This window comes from Dermacentor andersoni, chromosome 1 (genome assembly GCF_023375885.2).
Source record: "Dermacentor andersoni chromosome 1, qqDerAnde1_hic_scaffold, whole genome shotgun sequence".
Taxonomy (NCBI): domain Eukaryota; kingdom Metazoa; phylum Arthropoda; class Arachnida; order Ixodida; family Ixodidae; genus Dermacentor; species Dermacentor andersoni.
Genome location: NC_092814.1, coordinates 222,613,229 through 222,626,424, shown reverse-complemented (window position 1 = coordinate 222,626,424; position 13,196 = coordinate 222,613,229). Strand labels below are relative to the sequence as shown.

The window sequence follows — 13,196 nt, the reverse complement described above, 5'->3', positions numbered from 1 at the left end:
TCCGATTACTATATAGGGTTCGGGAAGCTGGTCAATCAGTTTTTCAAATTCTGCTGTGTCAAACCGTTCATCAGGCGATATATATATGGAGCAAATCGTTATAAGATGATTGAGCAATATAGCCCGAACAGCCACTGCTTCAAATGAACTCTGGAGTGATACATGCTGGCATGCTACTGACTTTTGGACTATAATTGCCACACCACCTGAAGAAGAATTACCATTATTTCTATCTTTACGGAAAACTATGTACTGTTTTAAGAAGTTCTGGTGTGTAGAGTTTAAATGTGTTTCTTGAACACAGAACTGTCGTGGCTGATATTCCGCTAGTAGATCTTTGATATCATCTAGATTGCGAAATAGGCCCCTGGCATTCCATTGAATTATTTGTGTAGCCATATCGAGGGAGATTCTGGTTGTCTGTGTTCAAGAGCACGTAGTAAAGATAGATGGATATGTATACTAGGGCGGTAACCTAAACGGTTACCGGTCTTTTTCTTTGAACAGTTACAGGTATTTTATCTCTTCTAGTGCGCTCTTGAGAGCGCTGATCTTTTGGCATCGATGACGCCGGGGATTTTTGATCGACCTCCATAGCCTTCTCAGAGGCGCTGGAGGATCGTGAACTAGGCGCTGAAACTCGCGTCCCAGGCCGTGGAGTTCGGATTAGCTTGGGGACCTGCGAAACCGGAGTCGGCAGGTCCACCTTCTATGTTGATGGAGCAGCACTTGCTGCAGCCATCAGGGGGGCAGGCGGAGTGATTACTGGACCACTATCAGTGACCGCGGTAGACTCCCGAAGGATTTGTGACGCTGCCCCCCGTCGCGCGACCTCGGAAAAGCTTGTGTGATTCAAGTATGACAGACGTTTCCTTGCTTCATGAAATGTTATATTTTCTTTGACCTTTAATGCAATTATTTATTTTTCTTGCTTCCATTTAGGGCACGTTCTAGAGTAGGCTGGATGGCTTCCATCACAGTTCACGCAATGTGGAGATGAGTCGCAAGTGTCTGATGGATGATCGTTCGAGCTGCATTTCGCGCAAGTCTGCCTTCCTCGGCACGTCTGGGATCCGTGCCCATACCTCTGGCACTTAAAGCACCGTCGAGGATTTGGGATGTACGGCCTTACACGTACTTTGATATAGCCTGCATCCACTGTACTAGGTAACACACTGGTACCAAAGGTTAGTACAATGTGCTTTGTTCGAAGTTGTTCGTTATTCCTGCGGATTAGAATTCGCTCTACTTTGATGACATTTTGGTCCTGAAAACCTTCAAGCAACTCTTCGTTACTAAGGTCCATGAAGTCGTCTTCGGAGATTACTCCACGGCTCGTGTTCATGGTTCGATGTGCGGACACAGTGACCGCTACATCGCCTATGCATTTCAATTCATTGATTTTATCATATTGAGGTTTATCCTTCAATTCAATCAGCAGGTCTCCATCGCTCATCTTTGTGGCTTTGTAGCCAGCTCCTATCGTGTTGCCAAGGCATTTCGCCACCAAGAAGGGGGAGAATTTACGTGCGCTCGTGTTGCTTTCACTATGAATAACATGGTATTTAGGGAAATTTTCTTCATTGCTTTTCAAAAAGAATTGAAAGGTTGCATCGGTGCGTCCTCTTTTTAGAGGGCGATCAAGGGAAATTGGTTTGCTAGAAGCCATATAGAGGTCATGAGTTCGGCAGCAGCGCCAACTGCCCACCACCGAGCCCAACATGGGGACGGAGCAGGTCTTACGAGTAAGACAAGCCCTCGCCAGTTGTATGGTGCCACTATAACCCAATCTGGAGTACCCAAGGTTGGCCACCCACACAAGGTTAACCCTCGCTGCCAGGAAAGTCGGAAGTAAATAGAAGAGAGGAGAAGACAGGAAAGATTGAAAGGAAGAGAAAAAGACGCAGAATGGAGAGGGGGACAGGAAAAGGCAACTACCGATTTCCCCCGGGTGGGTCAGTCCGGGGGTGCCGTCTACGTGAAGCCGAGGCCAAAGGGGTGTGTTGCCACCGCCGAGGGGCCGTAAAGGTCCAAACACCCGGTATTGGCTCAACCCCCAGGATCCCCTTTTCCCCGGACACGGCTAAGCCGCGCACGGCTACGTGCGGGAGGGTCCAACCCTCGTGTGCTCGGGTACGTGGTCTTGCAACACACCAAACGCCTGCTTACACAGATGCCCCTGCGGGGAGCGTTCTGTAACGTGAACCCAATGCACGGTACACAGGCGTTTTTGCATTCTGCCCCCATTGTGAGTTCAGTGGTAAGGTTGGAAAACGACGTGAAAAAGAGAAATGTAGATGCCATGAATATTTCTAACAATATAATATTTTTAATATACTATAATAAGTACAGTTGAACCCACTTATAACAATATCCAAGTGCCATGAAAATTCCATTGTTATAACCGATAATTGTTATAACCGGGTGGCACGAGAAAAAAAAATCATAATTGGGGATGACATAGCTGTTCCGTGAAAACTATAATGGCAGGGAGGCGAGTTCTCCTCCCCACCACCTTCCTCCATCTGGCTTCTGACTGTGTTGACTCATTTAACTGGTTTCTGCACACTCCGATCGCGTATTGTTAACAAGCCACAGCTGTCAGCGTTCAAGAATGGCACTGCTATAACAACTGCAAAGAAGGGTCACGGTTGGCAAGTGACATACGAGCTCCGCCGAGGCATCGCTTTGGTGGCCCCAAAAGGTGCCTTTTAAAAAGTGCGGGAAGGTTGCTGCGGCAGCATCTCAGCTTGAGAAATCCAGACGAAATGCTGGGACATAATCGCCAGAAGCATCTCGCCACGTACTTCCCACTGGCTTGCATGAGAAAACCGCATGTCCGTCAGCCTTGCTTGCTTTGCGCAAAGCTTGCTGACATCCTTCTCCAAGGTATCCAGGTGCTCCACGTAGTGAAGCGGAAGGTCCCTTATGAAAACAAGCCCATGAGGGACTGAATCATCTGCCAGGCCTCTTGTGAGGACAACGTTGAGGCAGCCTGCCCTAGCGCGTCATCGCTGCCGTCGTTGCCGTCGCTATCTGAGGCAAGCCCGTTTGCGACAATCGCCTCATCGGTTAGAAGCACTTTGTTTCCAAATCTATAGCAGTGCGCTTTCTTTTCATCAGCAACGTCATGCATTGCTAATGATCAGCGGGCGGATCACCCATCTTCCGTTTTGGCGGCGAGTAAAACGACGCTGAGAAACAATGTGGCCAGGAATGACTTCGTCGCAAAGAACAAACACAAGCACGAGCAACTTAATCCGTTAGCAGAATTGCACAGAATGAGGGCCAAAGAATAAAGAACCAACTGTGAGAGCCCAGTGAGCAATCTGGGAACAGCGCCGGCAGTGTTGTCAGCACAGCTGCCGTGCTCCATTCATGTTTCGGAGGGTGGTGCGGCACAGAGCTAGGGCCACAGCCCATTCGTGTTCAGAGGGGCGGAAGGGCGATGGGAGAGACGTGCACGAAAAAAATTTGTTCAAAATATTACCTTGCAAATGAACACATCCCCACCCTTTGCATAAATTAAAAAAAAAAAACGTCTATTCATTATGTGAGTAATTATGGTAACTCATGAGAATACTAATTTGGATGTGTCACACTGACCTAGAAAATTTGAGCATGTAAATTAGTAGCAATCGTAAAGAACAAGCAAGCTAAATGTAACATGACAAACAGTGAATTCATATTCTTGACAGTATCACTAAAAGTTTACCAAGTTACATGCAGTAAAATCTTTAACTAAATGAAACTTGAATTGGAACAAAAGGCCACACTTGGCGGTTGAAATGGCATGGAGCTTATGAAAAGCTCCAATTTGTTTCGAAGGGAGAAAGGTGATCATTGCCTGTCTTTTTTGGTTCAGAAAGTGATCATTGCTTTGCTTGCTTACCTTCGAGTATGGCTGCAGTTAAGGTAATATTTTGCTCTTTCCAAAAGGTAAAGAACATGTGATGAGCTCCATTCTTTAGAGCTGCCCTAGCCTTTCCTTCTGTCCTGTGTAATAACTCTGCAGCACCTTGCCTTAATGCTTTGCCCTGCAGAAATTCTGTTTTCTACATATCACATCACCTGGTACACAAGTGAGCTTCGTCGAGAAAGTGGCCAATGCTGGACCCACCCTGGCAAGCATGGTATCATTTACACACTTTCCACCTTCCTCAGATGTAATATTCTCCTATTTCTTTCTCCATCAGCATGTTGGCATTTGCCACACATCTAAAAGCTTTGTGACGGCAACACCTTATGCTGCTATGTTTTCAACTTTTGTTCACACTCATTAATCATGTTAAAAACTCAGCAGAAACAGAAAAAAATTTGTACTGCCAATGCCTAAAGTACAGACAAACAACAATGCAAACTGGTGGTTACAACACTGTATACAGTTGAACCCAACTATATCGAACCCGTTTACATTGAATTATTCTTTATTTCAAACAATTTCTGAACACGGTATAGTTACAATAGGTATATATAGCAAAAGTTACGCTTACATCGAACGAAAATAGCAGCGACTCCTGTTATATTGAATGTCAAGCGGCTTAAAAGTGCCCCCAGAAGTTGGCTTTCCTTCTTGGTGGCGGGGAAACCCGGCAGCGTGGCTCCATCGAACCGCTCTCCCTACCGTGACCATGCAGCGTCGAGCGAGCCGTCGACACACCCCTGTAAAAAATGATCCTGGCCCACCCACAGCGCTTGCTAAGACAGCCAATCAGAGGCTCTTGTGCCCTTGTTGTGCAAGATGGCGCAAGTGCGAGTTGTCTTGCTGCTTTTCGGGTTCATTGTGTTTACGCCTTGTGGGTTCCGCAGTGTTACCGTGATGAAGTGGCAGAATTCGCCTTTCATCGTGAAGCTCGAAATCATAAATCGGGTCGAACGCGGTGAGAAGTTGGATTCCCTGCAGTGTGCAAGATTCCGAGGAGCACTCTCAGCATGATCTTGAAGGGGGAGATTAGGGCTAAAGCGCACAAACTCGCGACTCGGTGCCCGTGGCGCCCGACGCGTACACACGGCCGTGTACAAGTGGTTCATCCGAAATTGCTTCAGGCGTGCCAGCTTTCACGTGCCCAGTGATGACTAATTTCTGATGTGTGCGACGAAGCCGCTGCTGGTGTTGCCGAAGTTTGGATGGCGCGGTAATAATAATCGATGGTCAACGAGTTTGTGAGTGCAGATGATCGTGGCGCTACCACGGGAGAGCCCGAAAATGAAGACTACATTGCTGACATCGTACCGAGCACAAGTGAAAGTGGGCACAATGAGGAAAGCAATGACGGTCCTTTGCCCACGTCCTGCGAGGTGATTGGTGCACTCGCACTAGTTCAGTGCTTCTGCGCAAATGTGGAAGGTTGTGGCTTCAGCTGCTCTGACTCATAAGACAATGTGGAGAAGTGTGTGCGTCGCAGGCAGCGAAACTGCCCAAGCAGAAGAAAATAAAGGACAATTTCATTTGAAACTAAGCTGTTTCATCAATAAAGTGATATTATAAATGGTACGTGCTTTTGTGACATCCAATTCTTCAGCAGGCTTATATAGAATTACACTCTATATCGAACTGATATGCGTATTTTTGCGAGTTCGATATAACCGGGTTCGACTGTATATATCTGCGATGGCTATACTTGATGAAGTGATGGCTATTACATGCCCAGATACAAACTTGCTATGTGATAGTGTTGGAAACACAACTAAGAGTAACAGGAGAATGCTTATTAATCGCTTACATTGGTTGTGAGAATGCATGCAGAAGGGCCGAGTGGTAGCAACTTGTGAGGAGAGAGTGGTGTTGTAAGCTGAACAAGAGCTCCAGGTGAGGTGAGGCAAGGCGCGGTTAACTAAAAATTGAATTGTGGTGTTTTATGTGCAAAAACCATGATCTGATTATGAGGCAGGCCGTAGGGGGGGAACTCTGGAATAATTTGGACCCCCTCGGGTTCTTTAACGTACACCTAAATCTAAGTACACGGGTGTTTTCGTATTTCGCCCCCATCAAAATGCGGCCACCGTGGCAGGGATTTGATCCCGTGACCTGGTGCTTAGCAGCCCAATACCATAGCCACGAAGCAACCACAGAGGCTGCAAGGCGCAGTTCCCAGTAACCATGCACATGCGGTTGACTAATTGCCAGGGGAGGGACCCAGTGGCATGAGTGCAGCGGCAACAGAGGAAGGAAGATGCGTGTGGCGCTATGTGTGTGTACACTGCATGTGGTGCCTGCAGAGAGACAGCCTGTGGGCAGCGTGGTGGAAGAGTCACAGAGTGTGGAAATAAGGGAATACTATCTGGCAAAGGCTCTGAGCAACGCAGCGTACCTTCCTGCACACTGTAGGGAATGTGGCTGTTCACTACTTTTAGAAAAAACCAAGATCGTCAGCAGATTCAAAGGCAGACTTGAAAGAGAAATCCTCGAGGCTGGTCAGATAAATGCCCATGCTGACTTGTGTATTAGTGCACCGTTAGTGCATCTGATGGTCAAAGAATTAACGTTCCTCGCTCACGACTGAAGTTCTACATGCCCCTTTTCCTCCTCTCCGATGCGTTTTTAAAGATGCTTTTCTTTTAAGCTATTTGCATGTGCCCATGTAGCTGTACCCACACTAGTTTGTCATTATTGATGTAGTTATGACTGTTCGTTTGTTAGGCTATCTTTTAAAATTTTAAATTTTGATCAAAATAATTTGATGTCGGCGCATGCGCAAAAATGCTCCTGGTGGTCCGTTTTCTTTGAATAAACTCAGTTGCAAGTGAGCGTCTTACCTGCCTTGTCTCCTTTTTCCGAAGCACTTCTGCACTCCCGTTTGCAAGATATGTCGAACCAACTAGCCCAACAGCTTATTAATTCTAAATAAGGAAATATTTGCAACAAACATGTTGGCCTGTCGACGTTCGTATAATCTCACACAGGCAAACCACCACAGTTCTGGTGATCTTACTGATCGTTGAATATATGAATTCATAGAGAAAATGATGACCAGACTACCCACAGTGGGGTGCAGTTCATCTGTGGCAGAACCGATTTAACTCTGAAATAACATGCAATTATACATGGACTTCTATGCAGCTAGGTGGGACCATGGTGATTGGTTCGAAAGAAGGAAAAATTCAAGTTAACAAGATCTAAATTATTAAGATATAACTGTAATAAGCACACAAACAGGAGTACCATGTAGACTCATGTAAGGGCCACACTTTTTGCCCCGATTTTGACGAAGTGCAGCTATTACACGGGACCAAGCCATTTGGTCTGATTTTTCAGACAAAACATGCTGTACAAGATATCTTGCAATCCTCTGTGATTGGCCACCACCACAATAGCAAACAGCATGTATTTCATAAGGAATTTATTCCTTTGTTCAAGCATGCTGTGCACTTGACTACGCACCTTAGCTATCACTGCCACTGCTTCTTACGCTCAGTTTGCCAGCACATTCGTGGGTTTAATGATCGTCCGTGCCGTCCATGGCATGAAAAGATGCCAGCGTTATACGTCATCAAACGCTTCCTCCCCATTGCAGACTCCTGGCAGCTGACAGATGAGCCAAAAGAGCTGGCTGAGAAAACAAACTGCACAAGAAAAAGATGGCACCGGCGACTTGCGCACTGCCTCGGAGGGACACGGAGGAGCTGGTCATGGCTGCGTCCCGGATGTAAAGAGGTCAAAGTGCAGCTCTCAACATCTAATAGCAGCACGAAAATTCTCTGATGTATGTGATTGGCATCAGCACACTGAACGCAATTGCTTCTAGGTTTGGATTTTTAGAGTGCAGCTCTTAGGTGCCCATTCCTGCAGCAAGTGTCAGCACTGTCCCTCGTAACCAGGCAAATGAACACAGAGGGAGATGAAAGACTGCGATAGCGGAGAGAGTGCAAGGAGGAAAGCGGAGGAGGAGGGTATGGTGAAAGTGTGAGAAGGAACGCATAGTGCTACACAAGACAGACTTTGCGGTGACGATAGCTACAAGATGGCACCAGAGTAGCACGCGTCGTCTATATGGAAACGAAGTGCTGCATGAGTGGAGGCTGTCTGTGGCGGCTCCCATGAATCATGACTACGCGTCACTCACACGTTGCCTCTCGCGATCGCCCAATTGGAGAGGCAGTTGTGCCACGCATCGCTCTGTTTGTAATGTACTGTACGAGATAGATTGTCCCCACTAGCGAATATATTGTGAAATGAAAACATGTATACAGCTGCACTCAAATTTCACATTAGAGAGTATTCAGGTGAATTATTATTATTTTTTTAAATTTTGGGCTGCCAAGTTGGGGGTGCGGCCCTTACACAGGAGTTTATGTGGTAAAAGGGAAGGGGGGGATGGGGACAATGGACTTGAATACTTCCCCAGTTGAAGTAATAACATTCACTAGATTCATGCAGTTGAACAGCCAGAACTTACTTGGCCCTTCTCATTGGTGTGCATGCCTAGCTCGCCTAGCTGCTTCTCACGCATGGCCATTGCGAGCCGCTTCTTCTCATCTCTGGTCTGTTTGCGGACCTCTTCAATCTTCTGCGCCACATTGGGATTTTCTTTCAAGGCCTCCATAAGATTTTCTGCCAGTGAGCCAACATGCTCATCGCTTGACACTTGTTCCAGGCTGGACATTAGAAAATAACAGCATCGACTTAACATGGAAATTTGTGTTTAAGCAACACAATAGCCCACAAAGTGAAACACAGACTAGGCATGCATAAAACACAAGTAGGGGGGGTAAGAAATATATGCGAGACAAACTACTATGCTATGAAATTTCTCACTTCAGATCTTGCATATCTGGCAACTAAACAAGGATTAATAGAGCATTTAAGCCAAGAAAATTACTAAGAGAAAATGACTCTTGCACTGCTTATGCATGCGCTTTGAACATTGAGTTACCAAACTGGGATACTCGAGTGTTCTACTTGCAATAATTCTTGGTTCTGTGGGTGCCGAAATCAAACTTGACCCCTTACCCGCCATTCATTTCCACACTTTTCTTAATTTACACAATTAGGTTTGCATGTGACATCGCATTATGGAGGCTTTTGTGAGAAAAGCCTCCAAAATGCGATGTCACATGCAAAAGCGCCTACATGAAAGTGATGTGTATAATGTACAGCTATGCCATTTTCTGGCTGAACACATTGTTTGTACTCATAGGCACATTCTACGCTTTATCACAGTGATACTTAGAACTTATAAGTAGGAACAGATGACTTTTACCAAGCTGACAGTGGCAGCTGAATCAAAAAGGGTTTGTTAAGTATTGTGGCCAAAGAATGGTGATCATACAGCTTTATGCCAGCATGACTTCAATCATGCATGCATACATTGCCAGTACATGGTTGTGGTCTGCACATGAAGTAATGGTCTCACCATGAAAAATGCATCCTTATTCTCGAATCTCATTCTATATAGGAGGCATCTTCCTGTGCCCCCCCCCCCAAGAAAGAATCAACTCCAAAGGCACCAATGTGTCCACCAACAGAGTAATTACACACATATACACAGGACATGCCAATGTAGCAAACTGTTATGTTATATTAGCATTGTTATTGAAGAAGGGAAGGAGAGAAGTAGCGCCATTACTTCCAGGCCAACTTGCGTAGATATGTACATTGCTTTTCATCATCAGTACATGTGCTGGACATACAAAACCAGAAAGAAGCCTGCCTTGTAGGTTCTGACCATTCCAATGTCACGACATGGGGTGTCATCACAGCATGCCTGCTTGAGGCTACAGAAAGGTCTTGCATCCATACGGATGAAGACAGCACAGACATGTAGCAGAAACATGTGGAAGATGACAAGAGACATTTCCAGTATTTGAAAGTTTTCCTAGTGAATGATCCAAACACTTCAAAATTGAAAGATGCTTGGAAAGAAGTTAAAGGCAGGGCCTTTGTCATTCATCAGTATGAATGACAAAGGCCAATGACATGTATAATGAAGTCATAATTGCAGCAAGAGAACTTAGTTTATGAATTTAGTTAAAAGGTTCCACAACCAAACCTCAGGCTTGGTAAAAAAACACTTTCAGCCGGTAGCATATGCTGCTGCAAACATCCGAGCAAAATTTTGCAGTTGTGTGCAGTGGGTGGCATTCACAAGTATAACACAAAGTTGCCTTTCTCGCACATCTCATTTTCAAGCAGAGGCCTGCTCCTCACCCATCACCTCACCCACAGCCTTGCATATGTCGTCATATGCAAGATCCCCATAGACGGCTGCTGTCAGCCAATAGCTGATATCAACCAAGAAGGGCGTTTGGATCAGTGCGATTTTTCCTACTGTTACTGCATATATTAATTGACGCAGTAACTAAACATGGCTGAAGTATGTGAGAATCTGCGTTTCAAATTTCAATAAGAATTATGCACTTCCGAAAGAAGCTGACTGTCATCTACTCACACTTGGCCAAGCCTGCCTGTGTAGGAATGAAACTTCGGCCAAACAGCTTACCGGTGTCGTAACCACTGGGTCTTGCTAATTTCGATTACTTAATTCAGCTTGCATTCAAACCATGCCAAACTTAAGACCAAACCACATGTACACGATGCCTGCTATGCCTCGCAAAGAATGGCGGTTAGCATTGTCAAGTACATTCTTTATTTTGGGAAATCCTCAGTGCACGCACACACACGCAGTCTGCGTTTCGTCCCGCCGCACTGCACGTGGCTTGCTCTAACGATTACTTCACTCACTCAGTTCGTTGTCACGCACTCCCCATATGCCGACCACGCACACACACCTTCCATGTCCTCCCTCCCCACCACATCGTTGCCTACCGTCCCGTGCCTGCGACTCTACGCTACCTGGCGCTGGCCCGGTACCCTTACAGATCCGCCGCCCCCTTTTATCCAGTGAAGAGGGCTTCCAAGGCACATGATAAGGGCTCAGCTGGTCAGAATTAGCGAGGCCTTTTTGTTTCCCTGTAGCCGAGTCTCTGAGTCTCTAGGTATTGTATCCAATGTGTGCAGTCACTCTAAATGGCACTGTGCGTAGAGGGGCAAACTTGGCTGTGAATCTAATGGCTGCTTACTTAGCAGGTGCATGTCCCAGAGAACCAAGTCTCCAACCTGGAAGGTAGCTGGTGCGCGCTTTTTGTTATAATACTTTGCCTGGCTGGCTTTTGCCAAAGTTTGGTGGTCCTGTGCAAAGGCCCAGGCATCTCGAAGGTACACATCCAGTTCAGCAGATGGGGCATGAGGCGCCGAAGGGGGCACCTCGGTGCCAGCTGCCTGATTGTGATGGCTCCACAGGTTCTGTAGTTCCCGCCCATAGCACAAGAAGGCAGGCGTAAAGCCAGTAGTTACACTTTCAGACGTGCACATTGCAAACGCCACTTCGGGCAGCCTTTTGTCCCAGTCCCTGAGGAAGTGCAGTAGCCCACCAGGAATTGTTTAACCATTGCGTTATGGTGTTCCACAGTCTGTCCTGCTGGTCTGTATGGGACTGTGTGGCTCTCCTTGATTCCCCAGTGCTGGAGAATGCCTTTCCACAGTTTGTTTATGAATGGTTTGCCATTGTCGATAGAGATGAAGCTAGGCACACCATGCCGGCAGATAACATCAATCATTTTATCGATGATCAATTTGGAGGTTGCCACACGTAATGGGAAAAGCTCCACAAACTTCGTGAACTTGTCCAGCACCACCAGGATGTACTTGTGGCGCCGAGGGGTTGTGCACAGTGGCCCAGTGAGGTCCACACTTAGCTGCTGCATTGGCTGGGTGGCCGATGAACTCACCACCAGGATGTACTTGTGGCGCCGAGGGGTTGTGCACAGTGGCCCAGTGAGGTCCACACTTAGCTGCTGCATTGGCTGGGTGGCCGATGAACTCACCACCAGGATGTACTTGTGGCGCCGAGGGGTTGTGCACAGTGGCCCAGTGAGGTCCACACTTAGCTGCTGCATTGGCTGGGTGGCCGATGAACTGTCCATCAGTCCTTTTGGGTTTTGCCAGTGAGGTTTGAAAGCCTGGCACTGCTGCAGCTGCGGATGCAACGGAGATATCGGAGCGGATACCGAGCCATGTGAACTGGCTCTTCACACGTTTCCAAGTTATAAAAAAGCCTAAATGCCCACTTAGGGGTGGTCATGCTTCATTTTCAGTGCCATGTCTTGCAAGTGTTTGGGAAGCCAGGCGACCTTACGTTCACCGACCGCGTGCATAAGGATACCATTGCGAGATTTCGCTGTCATCAGCTAGGTCCTGTACTCTCTTGGACTCATTAGTGTCACCAGGTAGCAGGCCAGACTAAGTTTTGCAGCAGCTGCAGCAGCAGTGGACCCTTGTGTTGTTCCAACTGGAACTTTGCAGTGTCGGTGAGTGGGGACACATCAGTCACGTCAACAGGGGCTGCTAGTTCAAAACGAATAGTTTGTTGTGGCTCTTGCACTTCGATTGGAAACCAGTCCTCTGACAAACAAGGCTGAGCAGATTCGGCAGCAGGGATGGAGCACCTGCTTAGTGCATCCGCTGGGATGTTGGCCCGTACTTTATGATGCTTTATGGTACACTTGAACCCTTGTAATCTCAACCCCCAACGTTGCACTCTGCACGGTGTTTGCTAAGTTGTAAACATCCAAGCCAACGATGCATGGTCACAATGCACCTCAAATGATGTGAATTCTACATACGGTCAGAATCTATCAACAGCCCACACCACAGCGAGGCATGCCCATTCTTGGACAGTATAGTTATTTTCAGCAGCGTTGAGGGTCCTGCTTATAAATGACACAGGCCTCAGTTAACCTTCGACTTCATGCAACAACACTGCCGATATGCCAGTGCCACTGGCATTTGTTTCAATCACAAAGGGCTTGTTCAGGTCAGGCAATACCACAGCCACCTCTCCTGCCAGCATTATCCTCAGAGTCTTGAATGCTGTCTGTTGCTCAGTGCCCCAAACCCAATGGGCTCCTTTCTTGAGGAGAGCTGTCAGGGGTCTGGCTTTGTCAGAAAACCAGGGGATAAAATTTCTGTAGTATCCCACAAGGCCCAAAAGCATTTGGAGCTCCTCGACAGTTTTAGGGCATGGGAACTCTGCAACCGCTCGCACCTTGTCTGGGTCAGGTTGGCATTTGCCTGGAGAGATTACATGTCCAAGGAACTTTAATGCTTGTTCACAGCATCTAACTTTGCTTGGATTGATTGTCAGACCTGCAGAGCCAATTCTTCGCAGTACCTCATCGATATGTAATAGGTGGTCCTC

General features: G+C 46.9%; 1 protein-coding gene across 3 annotated transcripts in view; it reads right to left on the bottom strand.

Annotated features, from left to right (window-relative positions):
* poe (E3 ubiquitin-protein ligase-like protein poe) overlaps positions 1-13,196 on the bottom strand; it is a 590,397-nt gene that overhangs the window by 57,461 nt on the left and 519,740 nt on the right. For all 3 annotated transcript variants that reach the window (XM_055063706.1, XM_055063707.1, XM_055063708.1), the window contains one exon: positions 8,397-8,595. In XM_055063706.1, the coding sequence (XP_054919681.1) occupies positions 8,397-8,595 (199 nt within the window). The remainder of the gene's footprint in view (positions 1-8,396; positions 8,596-13,196) is intronic.